At 34.8% G+C, this 24,115-nt stretch overlaps 1 protein-coding gene across 7 annotated transcripts in view; it reads right to left on the bottom strand.

Moving 5' to 3' along the window:
- Positions 1-697: 697 nt before the first annotated feature.
- Positions 698-24,115, bottom strand: part of LOC110183795 (uncharacterized) — a 45,770-nt gene continuing 22,352 nt past the window's right edge. For 2 of the 7 annotated variants that reach the window (XM_020952150.2, XM_086831430.1), the window contains 6 exons: positions 10,691-10,797; positions 8,352-8,448; positions 3,751-3,888; positions 3,056-3,686; positions 2,317-2,988; positions 698-1,147 (listed from right to left, as the gene is read on the bottom strand). In XM_020952150.2, coding sequence (XP_020807809.2) covers positions 981-1,147; positions 2,317-2,988; positions 3,056-3,686; positions 3,751-3,888; positions 8,352-8,448; positions 10,691-10,797 — 1,812 coding nt within the window. In that variant the 3' untranslated portion in view covers positions 698-980. Of the gene's footprint in view, positions 1,399-2,316; positions 2,989-3,055; positions 3,687-3,750; positions 3,889-8,351; positions 8,449-10,690; positions 10,798-15,443; positions 15,637-16,720; positions 17,075-24,115 lie in introns of those variants that run through there. The other 5 variants (XM_086831431.1, XM_086831432.1, XM_086831434.1 and 2 more) reach the window with 4 other exon arrangements.

The raw sequence follows: 24,115 nt of genomic DNA, 5'->3' as shown, positions 1-24,115 counted from the left end.
GTGCGAGATTTGTTTTGAAACAAATTTTAGCTATTTGAATGAAACTATGGATTTATTCTTCTATATAATTTTCCTAGTATACAAGTCGGAGCATGGCGAATCGGTGGACTAATATTATGCTGTGAAGTAATCATTTCCGACCCTATAAAATATATTTTTTTTAATCAGTATTAAAAGCCGAAACAATCTAGCCATGTTCGGTTGAAAATAAAAATAATGATAATTTTTCAATTACATCGTTAAAAATGTAAAAAAATTAAATTATATAAAATTTTAAATTGAGTATGCAGATTTATTAACCTAACAAAAACTAGCATAGAAATGATTTCCGATTAAAAATTAAAGCATTTTTGACTGAGCTATGATAAATTATCATTAGAAGGGCATATAAATATTTAATACAATTGAGAGGCTTAATGTAGCCTAAAAATTAAAGGAGCCTCTTAAAAGTTTAGATCCTAACTTAATTAACCTAAATAACCTTAATGGAATTTTCTTCAGTATCATAAAGTGAATTAAAAAGTCAATTGGATATATGTTTGTAGAATTAATCTAAAATCGAAGTATCAAATAAATATGCCACTAAATGATAAAACATAATAATAACCTTACTTATCCTTTTAGAGATTATTATAAAGTAATACTAATTATACCATAAGTATTACTTATCCACCTTATAAAGAAACCCAACACAGTGTTTTTTTATTTCTTTAATGTATATTTTTATTTAAACATTTACATAAAGCTGGACATTGGAGCACACACACTAAGAGTACTACTACATACATATATATAATAATTATTCTCTACCTTCGTTGAAGTATTTAATATTTACTATGCAAATAATTTCCAAAATCTTTCCATCAAAGTTGACTAATTTTACCGCTTATTAATCCATTTTAAACTAGTTTTGGGAAGCTAATATCATTCCTCCGATTCGCAATTTAGATTTGATTATTAATTCTTTAGACCTTTAGGCGCTATACACGCGTGGGTGTGCCAAAGAGGGCCCCCGATCCGACTCCCGATCCCATTCCGGAACCAAGTCCGGCATTATTCCGGCGCTGGGCGAGGGGTGAGGCTGGTTGCGGAGTCGGTCCATTGTTATTGTTGAGGCGACGCTGCTGACTATCCGAATAGGCGCGCTCTACAAGTTGGGATAAGGATCTCCTTTAAATATATATATTTTTTCTTTTTCGGCATATATATTTCCCGGATCTTATCATGCACAATACATATCATTTTTTGGCATATATGTATATATTTCCCCGATCTTGTCATGCACAATGGGGAGTGGCCAAAGTCAGCGGTGTTGTCTTTGTGTTGCATGCACAGATTGGTTTTATTTTCTTTTCTTTTTTTGATTGTTGATTTTTTACCACATATTTTCAGACTCTTCTTTAAATTTGTAAACATGCAAAAGTAAAATTGTGGAAAAAAATACATTATGCATTTGGTAGGTAAAAATAAGGATGGATTTAATGAACGCAGGATGATAAGTTGGTGTTGGTTTCTTTGCCTTTTCTTTTTTATTTTGGGGTTTATTTACAATTACAACTAAATATTAATATTTAAGTAAATATTACAAAAGATTTATAAAAATAATAAATTTATAAAATAATATTTAAAGTGCTAGGAAAACTCTGATAAACTAACTTAAAAAAGAATACGTAAGTAGTTTTAATTCAAGTCAAAAATTAAATAAAATAGTCTAAAGTTTATAAACCTATTCTATTTTATCTATAAAATTAATATAAAAATAATAATGTCAATAATAAAATAATTTCCAATCGTACTAAGAGGTTTTAAATCCAAAACAACTTTTTTGTACATATTTAAAAATGAGAAAATAATAAATAATAAGATAAAAATAAAACTTGTTTCGGTTACAAATTTTTGTAATTACTCAAATTTAAACTTATCCTAAAACAAAAGTTTATAGAGTTGCCAAAAAAGTAAACTTTCATTCAAAAGAAAAATTCTACCAAAGTTTGCCCAACTTAAAACATTCCCTTAACTCTATTTTAAGTACTATTCATTCCATTCAATAAAAATGTAATAAACTAGTTTATAGAGTTTCCAAAAAAGTAAACTTTCATTCAAAAGAAAAATTCTAAAAAAGTATGCCCAACTTAAAACATTCCCTTATCTCTATTTTAAGTAATATTCACTCAATTTAATAATAAAACTGTAATAATTTAAATAAAATTTAAATTAAATTATCTCCATTAACCAATTAGTTTCATAACCAACCCATAACCATGCCGGATGAACGATGAGTGATGCAGGCAAAGCCATATAAGGCATCCAACTTACCTCGAAACTTTAGGCCCTGGGCTTCATTAATGATGGCTGCCAGAGCCGGATGCTGGTAACGCTCCCTGAAAATGGCCGAACCATTCATTCTATCCTGTCCGCCATTGCTGTTGCCATTCAAGGTGCCTCCATTGCCATTCCCATTGCCATGATGCATCATCATCAGCTTATGCTGTGGCGTATGCTGCGGTGTCAGCGATGTTGGTGGCGTTGCATTGCCATTCTTATAGTAACGATTCTGATTGGGATCATAGGAGGCCACCTGTTGTGGCACCTGCTGCTGCTGCTGCTGCTCATGATTCTGATTCAATCGATTGGCCATTTTGATTGAGGCACAGCGCTCCTCCTCGTTGTTACGCATCTTAAGGATACGCTGATCCTGCACAGAGTATCGTGAACCATGCAGAGCATTCAGCTGATTGAGATTAGTCACTTGGCTACTCAATTTCTTGGCCCGAAAACTGCCTGCCGGCGAGGAGGAATTGTTCAGGAGTGTGCCACGTGAGGAGCTGCCATTGGTCTCCGTGCTATCCCGACTTGCCTCCCGGTAGCTTGAAGGTCGATGTGTTGAAGGAGGTGTATCCAGGCCACTATCATGGGCCGAGCAATCCAGCTCCGTTTTGGCCAGGCCGGCATTACTGCCATTATTGCCAACAGGCAGCATGGGTTGAACTAAAAACAAATAATACTTATTAATGATTATGTTCTCTTTTAAATAATATATGAATTAAAAACCCACCTGAGTGCCTCATATCGGTGGGCGCCCTTGGCTTCCTGTACAACCAATCCCTGTCCAGCTCATTGCCATTATCCGGCGTGGCACTCACTCCCCGGAACAACCTTGGTCGCCTCAGTTGAACCTCTGACTCTTCCGTCTCCTCATCCACCACCTGGTTGGATCCAAAGCTACTATTGATGAAGATCCTTCTTGGCGAACCATATAGAGCTCCACCCTGGGTAAAACTATTCTGAGCCGAGACATAACCATTGGAGTAACGACTGAGATTCGCATTGCTATGATGCGGAATCTTCTGAGGCGTCGAGTGATTCGTGCTAATGCCACTCAAATGATGATTATGATTCTCATTATTCAGGGCACTCAGATCCGGTACAGAATCGGAGAACAAGAAGGGATTGGCACCGGCATAGCCATTAAGACTGCCAGCACCAATTTTATGCCGCGCCAGCCCACCGCCAGTGCCATTGGTCATCAGCCAGTCATCCAAGGCACTGGAGTAAGTGCCACCCAGGCCAAAGTGCTGGAACTGCAACGAGGCATGGGAAACGGGGGCAGCCAATGAGGCACGGGAACGTGGTCCCTGGGCGATCTTCAAGGCTCGTCGTCGCTCCTTAGAGGTCATAGTGCACTCCTGGAGAGGGGGGAATACATTATTAATTACAGATTTTTCTTTAAAAATTTCTTTAGTAACTTACCTCCAAAAGCTCGAACCAATCCTCGAGGCCATCATCACAGCGGAGGAGAACGCGACCCTCGCGTCCCAGTAGTAAACCAATGGCGCTGTAGGAACGACGATTCAGCCACTCCACCTTCTCCACATCCACCAGCTTGACCTGAGGCAAAACCACAAAAAGACAATGCCAATTTGGTTAGACAATCAAGTTAAAGGTTATGTAAATGTTTAACAAAAAGATTTGACCAGGTTAAGCTCTCAGGGAATGGTTAACAACATTAAATAAAATGCAGTGGGAAAGAGGTCTCTTGTACAAAGAACAAATGGTTATAAAATATAAGAAATAATACATTTCTATAGAGTTTATGAATCTCTTTACAACATTATAAGCTTCATTTGGTTTCTTAACTAACTAAAGTAAATTGCAGCCCACTTATTTAGTGTAAGAACTTTCAGTTCTAACAACTTTTTTCTGAATAATGCACCAATTAAGTGACAGAGCTGGGTTCTGGCCTCGTTCCTTGGGCATTTTGAGCAACTCGGTTAAAAGTCATTAGGCCAGGAGGCAGCCCTGCAGCGAACCGCAAAAACTTTTTCACCATTGCGGAAGTTTTTATTGAACTTATTTCTGTTTCTTTTTCTGTTTTGTTTGCGTGCCTTGTTTATGGGGTAAAAACTTAAAGTTTGCCACCGATTCATCGGAGCTCTCGCTTATGGCCAAGAACTATGTGGAGGCCATTAGGCAAATATGTCAGCAGGCCCTGGCCAGAATGTAGCAAGCAAGGAAGGAAGGAAGGGGCGGGGAAAGACAAAGCCAGAAGCCGAGGAGCGTGTGGCAATTAGCCAAGTTATGTGGCCCCCTGTAAGTTTTCCCTTCTCTCTTTTTTTCTTTATTTTTATTTCATTTCAGGAGCTCTCTTTTTTTCCCTCTTTAATCTAATGGCCAACATAATTAAGTTCTTTAAGCGATCGCTTTTTATGATATATGGAATATATCGGGGAAGAGATTTGTTCTTGTCGCGTTCAAAGATCAAAATGGAAAACTTTCTCTGGGAGTCTTACAAGCTAAGTGTTCTGAGTGGGTGTAAACCAGAAGAAAATACATCAAATTAACATATTTATGATATTCCAAACTGATACCAAAGAAAAAGATTCAAAATTACAAGCAGAAAGCATTTAGAAAAGTCTTTAGCTTTAGACATTTATAAATGAAAATGTATATTTTAAAGAGAATGCAATATGTTGCTCAATATTTATTGGTATCTTTCAATATTTTATTGTCTGATTTTGTAATATTTATTTTTCCCGTTCAAAACTTTCTTAACTTTTGTGTCTTTTTGACCTCCCCTTCCCCCCATTTGCAACTCTGACCTCACTTTCTGATATGTGCCAACCCACAATCGTTGGCTATTTATGTACATATATATTTTCCAAATTTCCGCTTTACGTTTTGGTTAACAAATCATTGACTCAAGGTCGATATTGATCGGCTCGCCTGTTATTATTTATTATTGTTATTTATGAGTTTTATGAACAAATTCCATTGTTGCTGCCTGCCGTTTGATATTTTGACATGGCTAATAGCATTAGCTGTCAAAACTAACACAAAAGCTCAACGCACTGGTCATTGGTACAGATTTTTTATTTAACATTGCAGTACCTTTATTTTTTATTATTTGGGAAAGTCTAATTAAAATTACACGCGTGGCGGCTTTAAGGTTGAATATAATTAACACAGATAGGGGCTATAGATATCAATAATAATTAATTTAAAATATTGATTTATGGGGGTTTCATTTTAAAGGGTATTTTAGGGAGTGTAGTAAGCCATTGAGTAAGTTCTTTTTTTTGGCCTGTTTATGATTTATTTATTTAGTATCTTTTTCCAATCAATATTTGATCCGTTCTTTTATGAATCAAAATTCACTCTTAAACCTTCTTATCTTTATTTATTTATGCTTGAAATTCATCTTTGATTTTCTTTTGAATTTGTAATCATTAATATTGAGCCTTAATAAACACTTGAGCTTCAGTATCTGGAGTTGCACTTCATTGCAACCCAATTAATAATGCTCATTAACGTTCAACAGACGGAAATTGCATATTCCCTCAGGCTCAACTCATTTTCCAACCCCCTACATTTTCCACCCACACAATTTGCAACCCAAAAAAATCAATATCGCTTTCAATCACTGTCAAAGTGCAAAGCTGCAAAATATTCTCAGGCCGGGAAAACTTTGCAAGTATCTGTATCAGTAAAAGCCTCCATCCAACTTTCATCACCTGTAATTATGCTCGATTGATTTCCCCCAGGTATTTTCCGTTTCATCTCTCTGCCAGAGCGAAGGGAATGATGGTAAAATTTATGCAAAATCAAATTAAACAATTAGATAGAGACCAGAGAGACTTGTTCACTTCAGTTTTTATTTCTCTTTGTAGCCTAATTGATTAATGTGATTACACTGTGTAGGTGAGTTATTGAATCATCGTAGTAAAAGCAAAAAATAATAATAATAATAAAAAGTGATCAAATGAAATGCCGCCTTGCTAATGACTCAAAATCAAAGGTATTTTCTCATTTTATTTATTTATTTTTTATTTTTTTGTTTAGTGACTCGTTCAGGGTTGGCATCTCCGCTAAGGCGCGTGTGGGTGCCTGTCTTTGCTACGCTTCTGACCATTTTTGGGTTAAAAATGTATTTGGCCCGAAGGTCAAGCACTTTACTTTACTTTGCTGTTTATTTGATTTAATAATGGCTGGGAAAAATAACAGAAATAACTCATTCAAATGAAAATCACAATTTTTCCCCAATTCTTTTTCTAGCCGCAACGAATTCCTGTTCGTAATTTCTTTATAAATGTTTTCACTCGCATTAAATAAGTTAATCTTCCGCACAGTGCGCGATTTTTCAGCATTTAGTTCCACCTATGTCATTATTTTCCCCTCCCCGTGTCTGTGTCCCCTTCTTTTTCCCTCATTTCTGCTTATTTACTTTGGAAAATTGCCCGCACAACAACGAGAGCGTTTTTCACTTTGTTTTATTTGCCAGAAAAGAAGATGAAAAAAAAGAAATGTATTTTAATTTAAAATTAAACTGTAAACAACAACAACCTGCTGCCGGTGTGTATTGACACTGCTTTTAAGAGAGATTTTAGCCAACGAAAAAAAAAGGAAACAAAATAAAATTTAATTCAACGAAACGGGGAAAAAAAACAAAAATAAAAAGTAATTTTCCCATGATCTCTTTCGTTTGCAGCAGCAGTTTCATGTGCATTTTCCTTATTTGTTTAAACAGCAACAACTACAAAAAACATTAATGTCATAGACAACAACAAATGCAAGCATCAGCTGAGGCAATGAACAATTTCAGGGCAATCGTGTATTTAATACTCTGACTATTGTTAGCTTTAAATAAATGGTAAAAGAGGGAACATTTAAAAAGAAAATGTATGTATTTAAAATATTTAAATTGGTTTGGAGGGAATATATTATTCTGACATTTTTTGGTATTTAAAAACCTCAAAAAACTGCAATATATTTAAAAACTTTTGTTTGAAATGGTTTGAATTCTTAGACTTAAATTAAGTAAAACTAAATTATATATTGCTCATATTCAGAAGACTATTTATGGTGGGACCCCGACCATGACAAAGCAGGTTATCAGCTGCAAAAAGCATTGCCTGCTTTTGGGCTTCCAAATATTTATTGCTTTAAAGTAAAATAAAGATTAAAATAAAATAACAAAAACCGCTTATGGATGTTCTTTGAATACTATTTTTAATTTCCGTATTTATTTTCTGCATTTAAATACATTTCTCAAAGAAATCCCCTATTTTCTTTACTAAATCCCATAGAGCATTTAAATTTCGACTATTTCCCCATTGAAAACTTTAATTTTTTTGCTTTTCGGAATTGTTGTTGCTATTTGCAATGGTTCCTGTTTGTGCGTTTTGTTGCTGCCTGTGTGCAATATTTGTCCGCTTGCCTTTAGTATTTCTCTCTCTTATTTGCTTTGTTTTTCCTCGCAAAGTTGTGTGAGATGAGGAGGAGAAGGCACTCGAAGGGGAAGTCCCCTACTACATCCAAGCTGTGGAAGTGGAATGGAGTGGAGAGAATAGTTAGGCAAATTAACATGCAGTAGATGCAAGTTTTAGCCAATTAGTTGAGCTTAGCCAAAGTTGGATTTAGTTTTTCTTTCCTCTTCGATCAGGATTTGTTAGCTTAAAAAAGAAAAACACAGAGAGACTCCCAGACGGATTTCAATTGAAGATTGCCTATCAATAGAGACCCCCTACACGGACGTATATATCTTTCATCTATCTAACTGAAAAGTCAATTGCATTGTCAACCGAAAAAGACTTCATTTATAAGCCATATTTTGTTGGTTTTTGTTGTTGCACTAAAGGTGTGTCCCTAGCCCTCCTTCATGAAATCTATATAGTCATGAGTTGGTTTATAATGCTGAGCATAAATCTGTGACACTGGCTGCCATAGAATTTAACACAAAAGAGTTATCTTGAGACTCAAGTGGGAGATAGATTTCAGTGATAGGAAATCTTTATAAGAACCTTAACTTTTTAGGTAATTATTTTATGTTTTATTATTAAACTTTTCTCACTTACCTTAAAGATAAACTGTCCCATATCCGAGGCCCTTTCATTGGCCGATCCAGAGGCTCTCTTAAAGCAATGCAAATAGTCACGAGTGAGCACAAAGTATCTGCAAAAAAAATAAGGAGGAGATTGGCTTTAGTCACTGCAAAATCCATTCACCAGTCGAGTTTTGACCTTTAAATTTATGTACAAATATCTGATATCGAGTCTTCAGTTAAAGGTCAACGCAGTGAGCCACTCCAAAGCCAAAAAAAAAACCGGCAATCATCAAAAAGTGCTTTCCAATATACAAATTGCCATCAATTGTTAGAGGCAGCCCTTACCCCTTCTTTTGATGGCATTTTGGATATGTTATTAATAAATCATAAATCATGCGCAAAAAAAAGATGTAAAAGAAATCAAAGCCTCAAGCTTTATGACTTCCTCAAGACGATGATTATAATAATAATATGATTATTTTTTCATTTTATTGCTTTGCAGCAATGAAAATCGGTTTTATTAATGTTTGGCGAATTTTTTACGCTACACATAAATCTCAGCTTTATAAATTTTTAAGAAATCAGAAATATATCCAAAAAGTTCTCAAGCTTACAGATTTTTGGATTGCTTAATGACTTACTTCCCTGATGGAAGTTCTCATTTTGTTTTGCTTATTAACGTGGTCAAGCAAATTGAGCGAAAGAAAATTGTTTTGTTGTTTGGTTCTATGGAAAAGTTAAACGCTTTTGTGGCTGTCTTGGTTTGTTTCGGTGGGTGGCTCCGTGAAGGAAAAGAGGAGGGGTTTTCCTTGGTAGATAATGATCGGTTCTGTTATTAGTTGAGCTTGGTAAATGGTGAAGGCATGCAACCAAATAATTATTTTGGTCAGAATGGGTGTGGAGAAGAATCAAGCCATTGATCAGTGGACACCGCAGGGGTTCCACAAATTATTGGGTTAATGAAAATTAAAAGAATTTATATTTTAACTAAAATTTCTTATAGATTTAAATGTTTTTCATAAGGTACTTATTCAATTAAAATCGGTTCTTGAATAAGTTAAGCACGGTTAAAAGCCAAAATATCGATAAATTTATTCAAAACCTCCTTAAACATTGGTTTCAAAAATAATTGTTTCATTGTTTATATTAAATTAATTGGTTTTTGGGTTTGCACTTTAAATTTTCTTTCAATTTTAAATTATACATTGATAAGCAGATAGTTTAGATTGATTAGCAGATAGTTCTCTGTGCTTCAACTTTGATTATTATTATGAAATCATTAACAAAATAAAATTCTCTTTACAACACATTACAAAACATGCATATATGACTTTATCTAATTAAAATATTTTCCTTGTTAAATTTCAATCAAATCATGTGACAAAAATGTAATTAATTGTCTTAAAATTGTTTGGCAAAACTCTCAAAAAATTCCATTCATTTTCATTACTTACATTTATTAAATGATAATTTTGGATAATTGGCAAAACATGAAAAGTAAATATTAGCCATCAAAGTTCCCCCCTCGGGCTTAGTTGGTCTTTAAGTGTCAATTAAAAATGCAACGATAAATGATAAGCGTTGAAGGTAATTATCGGTTCAAAAGTGCCAAAAGAGCCGAAAGTCAAACAAAAACACCGAATTGCATTTGCAACATAATTAAATTTCAATTAAATGCAGCACAGGGTTGGAAAATATATGAACAAAAGAGCTGTCGGTTTGGTTTTTCCTCGCCCGATTTCCCTCCTATTAGCATTATCTGGCTAAAGGACGAGCATGCAGCCACTGTCAATTATGCCCCCTTTTCCTTTTTTTTTTTTGTTTGCAATTAACAACCCCCTCTTGGTGGTTGTGAAATATTTTTGCATATTTCAAAAGGGGGAATCCCCTCCTAGTGAGAGGTGGAGAGGGGAAAGAGGCGTTGTCCATGTCTGGTTGAAGCACAGAATGCAGATTGCGGTGGAGGTAAATTTAAAAGCGCTTAACATTTATGCAATCCGCACTTGAATTCAGAGGAATTTTTTGGTACCTTTTATATACATTTATAAATTAATATTTTAAAAATATTTATATTATATATGAACTTTAATAGCTTAAAATACTGATCACAGAAACGATTTTAAAGAAAATTTAATAGAAAACAGCCTCAAATTGGGTACATTTTATTTGTACTATTCTTTCTTATTCAAAAATGCTTTCGAAACCATTTATTTGAAAGCAAAAATATTTAATTGACTTGTATAAGTGCTTAAATATAATATATCCCATACAAAAGTCTGGTTTTTAGTAAGGGAAAACCTTTAATTTACCCCTTCTTTTCTAATCTCTAACTCCTAATAAATCTAAATAGATTTCTTTCAGTGTACTCACCGTTCCTTCCAGCGTGAGAAGAGACGATCCCTTTGCTGCCAGAGCAGTCCACGCTTAATGGGTCCTGTCATGGAGGCCACCGGAATGCGTCCTGCCAGCAAGGATTGCTGCAAAAGTTGAGAGGAGAGAAGGAAGAGAGTTGGTAAAATTGTTGCTGATTGTGCATTCTTCAAATTTAATTATGGGAATATTTTTGTATGTGCCTCTATCTGCGAGTATATGTAGTTAACGCATTTTTCTATGCCTCAGCTGTTTTCCTCGTAAATTCTTTTATAAATTATTAAAAAATAAAAAAAAGAACGGCAGGGAAAAGCCAATTTCCCACACACACACACACTAGACTTGGGGAGAAAGCGAGGCACTCTCGTGAGCCCATGATTAATGTTGCTTTAAAAACGCTGCCACTTGCGCCACTTTTCAACCCCAACGCCCTCTGGAACCCCCCTTTAAATTCCCCTTCTACGCCTGTGGACTTGTACCATTACTCTGCCATAAATTCTGTTTGTTGCCGTGCGGTTTGTTGTTTTGGCTTTATGAGCATTAAGGCAATTTATTATCAACCATAGTGTTATAATATTTTACATTAACAAATGTTGCACGTCCTGGCCGCGTCCTGGCTCTTATCCTGCGCGTAATTATCATGTATCTGCAGCTAAATGCGGTTTGCAGGATTATTTTAAGAATTGAAAAATTAACTACATCAGTGATCCATGATTGTGGTTATTATTATAAAACAAATATCTATGAATGAGTTAAGAAATGAATGGATAAAGTATTTGTAAGGTGGATATACAATAAAAGAAGATGGAATACAAATAAAGAGACATTTTCATGGGAAATATATTATAAATTAAAGGTTCATCTCTATGAATTTTTATTCCCTTTCAGTGTATGTTAAATTTAGTCAGAAGCCTAAAACGATATTAAGGAGTCATTTCCGACCCCATAAATCATATATATTCTTGATCAGCATTAACAGCAGAATCGATCTAGCCAAATTTGATTGAGAAAAAAATGTTTCGAAAATTTTCAACTTTTTTCAAGAAAAAATGAGGGGTTAAAATTGTCAAAAATTTGACAATTTTTTAATTTTACTTAAATTATAAATTGAGTATGTAGATTTATTAATCTATTAAAACTAGCATTGGAAAGCTTTCCGAATTGAAATTATGTCATTTTTAGCTTAGTTATGAGTTTTTTAAATTTTGTTTTGTCCATTTACAAATGGTGATTATTTTAAACTTAGTTATGATCGATTTCCGCTTTGATCCTATATTTAAATTGCAACTGCAAGGTTATAAAAACTTTGCCATCCCAAAATTATTTTTCTTTCTTGTTCTATTAATATAACTAAAATGAGCTGGTTTACAACTCAACCTGTAACTAAATAACTTCCTTAAGAGACTTAAATATATACATAAACATACCATTCCCGAGATTGCCAGCCCAATTTAATAACTCAATTTGAACTTTATTCATCGACCCCTTTGGCGGAATCAACAGCCTTTTGTCCCCACCAAAAATATGTCAAATATTTCGTAGACATAAAAACCCAACCACGGACAGGCCAAAAACTTAAACTCGAAACGAATCGAATCGCAGTCATCTGAAAACTTAATGAGATGCTCGAATGCCTAAAGGCAAAAGCCACTGTCGAAACCAAAAAACAATAAATGAAAAAATCTATCAAAATGCTAACGGGTCGTTTTATTTGCGATTTGACAAAAGCGAAAATCGAATTATAATTGAGATGGAGGAGCAGTGAATTTGATTGGGAAGCACCAACAACAGTGGCAGAAACAATTTTCGGCCCAAACACACACAAAAATCTGGCAAATGCCCGAAACGAGGCAATAAATCTCCGAGCCACGCTGAAATTGAAGATACTTTTCTTGTTTTATCTGGCCGGGACCATCGTAGCTATTTCCTATAAATGGAATGAAGTTCTTAGCCAGTTCAAGCTCAAATTAATGTTAGTCACGAGTTCCGAGCGGACAAAAGCCGGCTGCTGCCAGCCCAATATGGTCAAGACGACAGGGGAGAAGGTTGAAACGAGACTGAAATGGCTAAAATGTTGGAAAAGAAAGAAAGAGTTTGTGCGGATAATTCGCAGGGAAGGCGGCAAGAACTTTGGTCTACAGAATAGAAATTAATTTGGCGCATTAAAAACTATTGTTAGACCCAGAAAAGAATAGAGAGAGACAGAGAGGTATGCCTGTGTAAAAGAGAAAGGACGAAACGTGCTGCAACAATTTCAGTTAATGAAGAAAATGAGTTTGCTTTTTCGAAATTTCGCGGTACCAATTTTGTTGCAGTTTTTTTTTTTAGGTTTTTCTGTGGGCGGAAAATGCACTTCTTAGCCTTATTTGTGGCATTTGTTTTGGAGGTTTTTTGTCCACCAAATTAAATGGAATTGTGTGTCAAATCAATGGCTAAGTAGAGAGAAAAGATATATCAAATTAGAGGTGGAATTTGTTACCTAAAAGTTTAAATTAAAAGTATATAAAAGAGACAACAAATTAGAGTTTGGATTTGTCACTTAAAAGTTAATGATGGAAATAGATTAAAAGTTTGAGACTTTAGATTGAAATTTCTAGAAGTACAAAAAATATCTTTATTAGCACTGAGACCTACCTCTATTTACCTTTTTTTATGACTTCAAACCTTATCTTTTTTCAGTTTAGCTACTTATTTACCTTTGTGAGAGATAAATTATCTTTACCTTATCTTTGTTTAAACATTAATTTAAATATAAATAAATGTATTTTTAATTAGCAAGGCAAGACAAGGGATGCATTTACAAAAGAAAACAAAGAACACACAAAGAGATCAACTTTAGGAGAAGGAAAATCATTATTTAAGTTTTCATAAACCAAGTTTGCAGTTTTTGTGAGACATTTTCTTATTGTTAATTAATATGGAAAAAGATGACAAAGTTTTTTGTGTGTGTGTGGAGCTGCCTTTTGTGTAAGACATGACTTCAATGACTTAATGCCCTCATTTTGATTGCATTTCATGTCATTATTTCCCTCGAGAGTGTGTTTGTGTCTGTGAAAACTTTAGCAACTGTTGAAAATTCCTTTTCTTTTGCTTGATTATTTATGCCGCGAGTTTTACCGCCAAAGCTGGCAGTAGTAAAAAATATATATATATCTTTTGGTATTTGGTATTTCATTTTGATTGCCTGCAACTGGGCTTATATAATTACTTGGCCAGGCCGGGCACAACCTTTTATGGCAGCAGCACTGGGATGCGGATGAGGACAGTAAAAACTCTGTAATGATGGATTTACACACACACCCAGTGACGCCAACACAGAACCTGCTGCTGCTGCTGCCTCTTCAGACACTTATGAATTGTTAATTGCTGAGTTTGGCTTTTGATTTCCGTTCACCCAGCCCAAAATGTGTCATCGTCATCATCATCATCATCGACACCATTGAGTTTCATCTGCAAGTTGTTCCCAATTTATTGGGCATCCCACTTGAGTGATTTATAATCATTTCCCTTCCTGTAATCAGGCAATACCCATGCAAAATCTCACACATTTGTCATAAAATGTGGAAAATTTCCTAGAAATTTCCGCCTACATATATATATTTATGTATATTCCATAATTATATGCCTTATTTCCGTTGGCCCCAAAAAAATCACTGAGTGTGTGCGAGGCCCTGAAAATGTTTCACGTTTTCGGGAATTTTATTTACATGGTCAGAACGTGACGAAAATTAAAATTGAATTCAATTTATTTCTGTACTAAATTATGTTTAATTTCGGAAGGGGATTTTTTAGTGAATGAAGTCATAATTTGCTTGGTGAAAGGCATAAAAAGTTAACAAGTTATTAAGTTATTTATGGTATAAATAGAGAGGGAGAATATATACATTTTATCTTTATAAATTAGATATAGAAATTGTATTATAAATTAAATAAATAAAGATGAGATATGATAGATTTTTAAGACCAGTTTTGTATTTTAAAATAATGCAAGAAACGTTGTAGTAAAATTCCAAAGTAATATATAATTACCATATTATTCTGCAATTCTTAATCTTTAATTAATCATCTTAAGGCTTAAGTCTTGTCTTTTTCTATTCATCTTTTTTCTATATATTCCCTCGCCTCTTTAAAGCACTTAAACTTTGTAAAAATAAACTTTTAAAGCCGCTCTTTGCCTTTGAGTCAATGACTTTTACAACAACAACAACAAAAAAAGTTTTTTAATTTAATTATACGCAGATATACATACTCAAACACAAAACTACTTTTTTCGCTTTGGGTTTGGGTTCAGTGAAAAGAACACACAAAGTGAAAATTTTGTGCAACAGCTGGAAATCTAAGGGAAGTTCAACTCAAAGTCGGGGAAAATGAAGGAAAAGGTGGGCCAGGAGTTTGCTTTTTTATTTAATAAATATATATATATATATTTTCCTCTTTTTTTTGCCAGTTGAGAGCACAGCAAGTATTTATGACTCTGCTGCTGGTTGGATGAGTTAACATCAAAAGGCAGGAAAAATACAACGGCCTCTCTTTGGTGAATGTTGAGCAAAAGTCAAATATATAATCCGCAAATGAAAATGAAAATTGAAAATTCAATTTGCCAACACAAGTCATGTTGAAACAATTGAAAAAAGGCAACAGCAGAGGAAAAAAGAAAATGGAAAATACTCGTCGACGTACAAATGTTTGCTTTGTTTTAATTGAAAGTCAACTAAAAGTTGAAAGTAACCTTTCAATATGTCGCTGAGCTTACCCAATGCAAATCCGTTGGGAAAATCATCTCAATTTCCAATGATATTAAATATTTAAAATTATCCAAAGATAATAGACTCGTTCGAGAAGCATTTAACTATGAAATCCTTTCAAGAGTTGATATTTTCTTGTTTGTTTCGTTCGATTTTCGAAAGATAGAACCGTACCGCACTGAGATCCATTGACGACTATTCAAAAATTCTGTTGAGCAAAGATTTTCACGACACACACAGAGTCCGCCTAAACATTTATTTTGTGTTGTGTTTTGTTGTGTTTTTTTCCCCATCACATATGGCAAAAACAAGCCCAGTTCAGGGGTCCGTCGATGTGTGTTCTACACATGCTTGTGAGCACATGCAAAAAGTATCTGAGTATCTGTATCTGAGCATTCGAGTATCTGTTGCGGCGCATTGTCGTCTGCCGCGACGTGACACACATGTGGGCAATTCTAAGCAGGCAGCCAGGCTAACAGCCAGGCCATGAAGATATTCCACTGTTGCTGTTCTTGTTTTGGTCAAACATGTGCCTACGGTTTTTGGCTTTTATGGTTTATGTGTTAATAAGGCGACCTTCATGACCAAAGAGCTGAGATTTTTTTTGCTGCGACTCTCGAAGTCTTCGTTTCGTTTGCTTTTCGGGCAAGATTTTGTTGTCTTTTTGGTCTGACGATGTGGCAATGGGCGTGGTAAATGAATAAAGAATGAGGAATGAGGAATGGGGCTTTTTATCTCATTTGCCACATCAAAGATGTACAGTATTTATGGTCAAGTTTCTTAAGAAATCTTTGGGATTAAGGCATTAATTCAAAGGAAACTAAAGGCAGTCTAATTGAAAGAGATTCTGATAGAAATTGAGCTGGAATTGGATTCTAATTGAAAATTATTATGAATATATATGGTTAAAAATATTGAGTACAATTTTTGATCAGAAATAAAGTTTATAAGCCTTTTAACCCTTTTTAATGGTTTGTTATGGTATAATTTTTCAAGGAACTTTGTTTAAGTTATATATTAGTTTGCATTAGGACTATCTACACCTATTTAATTCTGATATTATAAACTGAGACTTGCTTTTCTATGATCTAAAATTAATACCTATCTTTTCTTATGGCAATATAGTTAAGTATTGTATCTTGTATCTGTATCTTCGATGGTTTTAAGACTTATCTTATTCTATCTTATAGGTCTCTTCATTAACTCTTTCTTAATAAGTTATATATTACACTACTCTGTTTGGACTTTTTCTCTAAGGTTTTAGCAGCAGCTACATATAACTCACCATCTCCTCAGGTGTTTTCTCACATCGACCTTCAAGCGACTCTGGGGCCTCCTCTAGTCTAGCCAAAAATATACATTCTATCATTTTATTTTCGGGGCCTGTCTGTCTGACAGTCACTTAGAATGGCAAGCTGCGTTATGTTACATTTCGTTTAGTTTCCTTTTTAGAATTACCTTCTGCTGCTGCACACACACAAGTCTTGTCTTTTTTCAAAATGCATTTTGGCAAACGGGAAATGGAAAATGGGAATTGCCTCAATGGGGAGGCTGTAGTAAAAAAAAGAACCCACAGAGGCGCATGTTCGCACGATAAAAAAAAAAGAAGAGATCCTGCCGTGAAATGGATAAAAGAGCAAAAAAACCAAAACAAGAATTTGAGTTATTCTCGTAGGTTTCTCCGAAATTCATCATCATCATCATCTTTGGCATCGTGTTAGATGTGGCGTCTTTGGGTCTGCCAAAAAAGATATATACAACTAAATGAAATAAAACCTAGAGTGCCATGTGTGTGCAAAAAAGGGAAACGAGAACAGGAATCGAGGCGAAACACAAGGCGAGACCGCCCTTGAACTTGGGCCAGGAAGTGTTGGCCCATTGCCTGTCAGTCGAAATGTTCATTCTTTGATCGTTGAGAGTTAGGGTATTCTTAGGGTAACATAAAAAGTGTGTGATTAATGTGGTTTTATAATAATAAATATAAGATTTATAATAAGAAATATAAGATTTATAATAAGAAATATCAGATATATAAAAAGAAATATCAGATATATAATAAGAAATATCAAATTTATAATAAGAAATATAAGATTTATAATAAGAAATATAAGATTTATAATATAAATATCAGATTTTTAATAAGAAATATTAGATTTATAATAATAAATATCAGGGTAGTTGCAATAAATCACTTAATATCTTGTTGCTATAATTTAATTTAATAAAATTAGCTTTTAAAATGTAATATTTTATGTGTTATATTTATTCATATAAAACCTCTCTTTGAAAATGTTCTCTTCTTATTCATAGTCTTCCCTAAGAGTGTCTCACATTTATCACATTTCCCCCCAAAGAACACAATCCTGGTCCCTTGTTATATTTCTTACAAATTCTATGCATATTTATGCAATCTATCTATCTCACTCTATTTGTGTACTACTGTCTCACTCTCGGATGATGGCGTCATGCAGACTCGATAAAAATCATGGTGCTTTTTTATTTTACTTTATTTTTTTGACAGCTTCACGGGAGCCTTCAAAAAAAATGCAATTGATGGCAAACTCTTGGCAAGAACAGAAACTATTTTCAAATGTTTACTTGTGTATCTATTAGCTGCAACTTTGTAAGGTCACGCCTAGCTTGAGGCCGCCCCCCAAAAAAAGCATCTTACATGCTGTTACCAGTCAACTTTGTATCTGAGTATCTTAGTATCTCAGAGTTTGTGTGAGAGTATCTTTGTATCTAGATGCTTGAGAGAGAGTGTGAGGTTTTTTGTTGGTTCTTGCCGTGCCTGATTATGACATTTAACATGAACACGTAGCGAGTGCAGCACATGCGAGCGACAGCCCTGGTATTTTCTATATTCTTTCGGTATTTCTGTATTTCATTCGCTGGTCACAGCATGACACGCCTGCCAGAGAGCAAAAACTCAAGAAAACTGCAGTGTACAGCGCAATTTTCTTTTTCGCAATTCTTTTCCATCACATTGTTTGGGTTTTCTACAGACAGAGAAAATGTGTAATCCTTTTGGGGACAAATGTACATGGTTTCCATGAAAATTTTCAGTTAAGAGTACGTAAAATGAAATGAATATTCAATATGCCTTAAGCTTCATATAAAAATTAAATACTTTTGAAACAGGAATGCACTTCAAGTTCCTAAAAATATTCAACAAAAATGGAACCAATACACCCTTAATAATTTCAATTGAATTATAGGATCGAAAAGTAAATTAATCAAAAATAAGCCTATAATACTCGCAATTTTCAATCAATATTTATCGATATTTTTATATTACAAATTTTGTCGATAAACCAAAGTTTAAAAAGCTCATAACTCAGCCAAAAAATCATTAATTTTAAATCGGAAAGCTGCCCCTTGTTAGTTTTTGTTAGAATAATAAATCTGCATACTTAATTTTAAATTTAAAAAAAATAAAATTTTTATCAATTTTTCAAAATTTTAAAGATATAATTTTAGACCTCATGAAATTGTGAAAAAATTTATACATTTTTTTTTATTTTGGAAGATAGCTAAATCGATTCAGTTGTTAATGCTGATCAAGAATATATATGATTTATAGGGTCGAAAATGATTCCTTCATATTTTTACAAGCTTCAGACTATAATAATAATACCCTGTAATGGTATAATAATTATTTATCAAATACCATACAATTTTTTTCAGTTTTACATTCTTTTTTGACTTCAAAGTTGCCAACATTTGATGTGCATTTAACAGGAAAATTAAAGTTCCTATTCATAACTTCCTTTAGAAGCTGGCAGCAAATTGGCAGGAGAATAAGTTTATAAAGCTAAGGTCTTGCCTGAAATACATCGTAGTAATTGGGTAGACTGAACTCACCTGTAAAGAAAAAATACAAATAAAGTAATTATTAATAAAGAATTCAAGAATTAAATGGATTAAAACAATTAGATAAAGTCAAGAAAGTGGAAAGCCATTATTCCTGAATAGTGTAATCTGTAAACAAAAGCTTTTTTACTCCAATAATCTCTTGTACAACTCTCTAGGAGATTATCAGAGTAAAGAATCAAGATAAGATATAATATTCTATGGGATCACTGACTGTTAATCAGGGGCTTAAGCATTTAAGTAGCTTAAAAAAATAATGACGGAAAAAGTTTTGTATATGAAAAGCTGGAATTTCATATTGATTTCCATTCAAGTTAGATATGCTAATTCCCATAAATCTTTATTGTCTGGAGTTCTAATTCCACCGTCCACCTGCAAGGCCAGCTTATGCACTTTGTAGTAAATGTTATAAATCTTAGAAAACAAAATAAAAACAAAACAACTAAAGTTGCTTAAAAATTGTACTGATAAATACATATGTATTTACATTCACAACCTGGCTTGCAAAAAACAAGTTCTATTAAACAAAATCGAGTTGGGCCACAATCAAGTGTGCCAACGACTTATTTGTCACTAGAGCGCTGTTTTGTTTTGTATTATTTATATATATATACATATATATTGTTTGTATTTTTTTTATTGGCATTTTATGGAACGAGTGTGGGCGAGCGAGCAGTCGTTCTCGCCTGGCTAAGGTCAGGCGTTCACCAGTGCGTATGAGTAATAATTTCTTAATTGTCGCATTAAACAATTAACGAGAGGCTGTATGCTCTATAAATACGAGGGGACTATTCCAAGTGCAAGTAATCTCTTTTGTTTGCACAAAAATTTTCTCTGGTTATTTTCTTTGCTCGGTTCGCTGCCTTTAATTGTTTATGTAAATTAGAATTTTGTATTTTTGTTTTCTTTTGTGGCAGTTTACTGATGAGCAATTTAAATACACACGACGAGGAAGTGAATGTGCGCAGCGGCAGTGAATGAGTGAATCTTTTGGCTACTTTTAGCGCACTTTACACACACACACACACACACACACTGATTCACCTGACAAACAAAGGTGTGAAATACATTAGCCAGCTAACAAGAGAGCTTGGTTAAGCCGCCAAAACTAAATTTGAATATCGATGACTGACTCGAACAATCCTTTGCTCTTTGCCATCAAATTGGTAGCTGTTCGAACGACAGGCTTATATGTACCTACATCATTCATCTTCATATGTGTCCGGCGGCCTGACCATCTCCCCGTTTCCGTTTCCTGTCCCCTCAAATTAGCCGCCAGTTAGCCAACTTTCAGTACTCGCTTTTGTCATCAAACCCTCTCCCTGGGTTGATTGAGAGACCTGACAAAGAGTCATCTCTCTGGGGCAGGGCCTGTTGCCAGGTCGCTCATCTCACCTGATGCCCCTCGGCATCATTGTCTCTACCACCTGTCCATCCATCATGTTTTTGGCCAGCTCAGGTTCAATGCTTCAATTAAATTCGCTGTCAATCAATTTTTTTCGAGTCTAACACTTTTTGTTGAGGAAAGAGAAATAGAAAAAGATTGTGAGCAATTTTATGACTTGTTTTGATTAGGCGAAAATAACTGAAAGGTGTCTGTGGTTTATTTTGATTTTCACTTATTTAAGTTTGGCAAGAAAAGGTGCAAAAAGCTTTTAGAAAAGAAATTAAGTAAATAAGAGTTCTTTTACATTTTAAGAGTTTAAATATTTGTCGTACTTTAGGTAAGTAGTTTTCTAGATTTTGGGTTATAAGTAGACTTAAAAAAGTTATGTTTAAACTTGGTAAATATTCTTTTAAACCGAAAAATAAATTCATTTTCTTCTAAGAATCTTTCAAATTTAGTTTGTTTCTTAGGTTTATTTTAAATTCTTAAAAGAGACCGTGTTAAAGTCCAAGTTATTCTCATTCAAACTCACTTATCATCTCTTACAATGGCTGTTCCAATTTCAAACCAGATTTCCCTCTCTTTGTGACTGTTGATCTTGAATTTTAGCCCCTTCATTTATCATCGATTTACACCTGAGTTTGTGTCACCTTGCCTCTCGATCTTCCGCCTACTTCCATGATCCGAAACCGATTCCGATCTGGATTCATATCGTTTTTGCCAGACAAAAGACGTCGTGCCGTGAGAACTGTGCCAGGTGAATAATGCTTCACTTCACCTCACCTCACCTTACCGGTGCTCGACCATTGTCAAACTGAGGGAAAACTCAGCGGCACTGCTTTACCTATTTTCTTGTGCAATTATTTATAATAGCGCCCGGTTTCAGGCATTAATGTTTGGCCGGCTAGGTGCCTCCATGCAGGTAGAACTCCTCCGCAGACATTGTCTCGGGCCTCGAGTTCATTAAGGGTAATGCATGCCGAAAAATAAGAGAGGGTAGGAGGTGTAACTCACACACACATAGAGAGAGAAGGAGACACTCTGTCTCTGCAAAAAAAACACATACACACGGCGCTCAAGCGATGTGTATCCTTGGGTTGTATCTGCGTATCTATGGGATGATGGCGGCGGCGTCCTTAATGAACGCCTGTCGCCTAGCACCTGCTGCAGTTCTTAAGAAAATGTTCTCTCATTTGTTTCAGGACGAAGCCCGTATCCTGCAGGATGGGGATAGTGATTTGCCGCTCGGCTCCTGCTCTTAACTGCTTGTAAATAATTAAATTGCAACGAGTCCTGGACAGTAATGGGTTATTGATTTTTTTGAGGTAGAAACTTTAAAAGAGTTGAAAGTTTCAGCTGGCAGGTGGAAATATTTATTTAATAAAGGGGTGCGACTGGATGAAATATATATCTTTGGAGTTATATCAAAGTAATCTCGAAGGTTTATTATAATAAATATTCCTTTAAGATGCCTAGAAACATCTGTTTAATGTCTTAACATATTTTTATTAAATTTAAAGAGGTTCTTTATATTATTCACTTATTCTCTTATCCATTCATGGTGGTCTGATCCACTCAAGTGCCTCCTTGGGGTTTCCCTTTTAAGACCTCCTAACTTCCGCCAATCAAAGCCATACTATACTTAGACTCCAGGAAGATATATATACGTACAATATATGTTTTCTCATTCCCAAACAGAAGTCTTACATGTGTTTCTGACGCTTTTGTTTTTACCGCCTGTCCACATATGTCATAAGCAAAGTGAAGTAAAGAAGTCTCATATTTCCCGGGTATTCGCTTATTAGCGTAGGTACTCAAAGGACCCTATAGAGGTTCTCTCTGTGTGTGGGAAACCTAAGACTAAGGCCCCTCCTTCCTTTATGATGTGCTAATGGGCGGTAAATATTTTGTAAGCTCCATTGATTTTCCACAACACTGAGGCGGAAATGGGAAAGAAAAATATCTTTCTCTCAAGTGGGTCATGTAAAACGAAGAAGCCAAAGAATGATAAATGTTTCCAGACAACCAGCAACATTTCTCATAAAAAAGTAGCTATAGCTTAATGGTTCCCATATATATATGTACATATATCCCAGCAAAAAACACTCACTTCCTGGTTCATAAATTGGCAATCTGACGCCCAACCTGCTCTTAATTTAGCCACCTTTTGTGGCCACACAAATTAATAATTAATACATACGAAATATTTTTTCACGAAAAACTCGTTGTTGCTTGGTTTTCCGCCAAAATGAAAATGAAAAATTGGTCAGTGAGTGACATTTTTGCGAAAACAACTTTGGCAAACCCACACACAGACTCCTGTGAGAGAGTGAAATCTTGGCCAGGAAAAACAAGTGGCTGGAACATGTGGCTCAAAGAGATCATCATCATTAACCAAACGCGCCATGGTCTTTTGTCATTTTTATCACACAAAAGGACCACATCCAAGGCTGAACTTTATGATAAATGAAATTCTTGGCCAAAAAAACTTTTGCTTTTGGTTTTGTCTGTCTGCAGCAAAAGGGAAACTCGGAAAATGAGCGAAAATGTGAAGAGATAGACAGACAGACAGGCTAGGCTCTATCATTATTGTAATTTTCCCAAACAAAACACTGACTGGCACGCACATTGGACTGTGGCCAGGAATATGGCATTTGGTCTTTTGGTTTTTCTTGTATTTTGGCCAGCTGACCAACAGACAACATGTGTGATTGATTGTAATTGAGGTTCGGTTTGGTAAAAGTTGTAGCTGCCGGGTGTCAATGTCAAGAGTAAAGTGGAATTGTTCCACACTTGACACTTTCTGTGTGATAAAAGCATTGTGCCAAAGAAATTTTCGGGATTTTGCCATTAGTCAGCAAATCTAAAGAATAGGAAATTTTGCTGTTATGTCAATTGGAAAATTTGAGAACAAAAGTTTGTAAGGGGGAAAGCGAATTAAGATGTCTAGGGACTTAACCCAATTACTTAGCTACTTCTAGGTTTGTGTAATGACCTCTACCGTTTTTGCCCCGTTTTGACCCTCTTCACAGCACTTAAAGCCAAAATGTAGACTCATCTAATTAACACAGAAAGCGGTGTAAACTAAATAAATAAAAAATAATTTATACTGACCCAAGTTTTCTTTTCGTTGGAGTTGCCATCAATTTCACTTGCGAAAGCCAGTCGACGAGAAAACCCCCAACAAAAAAAAGCTGAATTAAAGTTAAATTTGAAGTTTGTTGAGGGCCATTTCGTAATGGTTTGGCGGCGAGTGAGAAGCTCAAATGCACATTAACACGTTTCCAAATGGGTTCAAAGACATTGCCAAATTATGAAATGAAATCAAGACAAAACAAAAGTCTTGGGAAAGTTTTTGTTTCCAGTATCTGTATCTGGAAAATGTGTCAGAGTGCCAGTGCCAGAAAATTGTGAATGAAA

This window comes from Drosophila serrata, unplaced genomic scaffold (assembly GCF_035046125.1).
Source record: "Drosophila serrata isolate PLE 108 unplaced genomic scaffold, ASM3504612v1 contig_240, whole genome shotgun sequence".
Lineage (NCBI taxonomy): Eukaryota > Metazoa > Arthropoda > Insecta > Diptera > Drosophilidae > Drosophila > Drosophila serrata.
The sequence above is the reverse complement of the archived record's forward strand: the minus strand, read 5'-3'. Positions and strand labels throughout refer to the sequence as shown.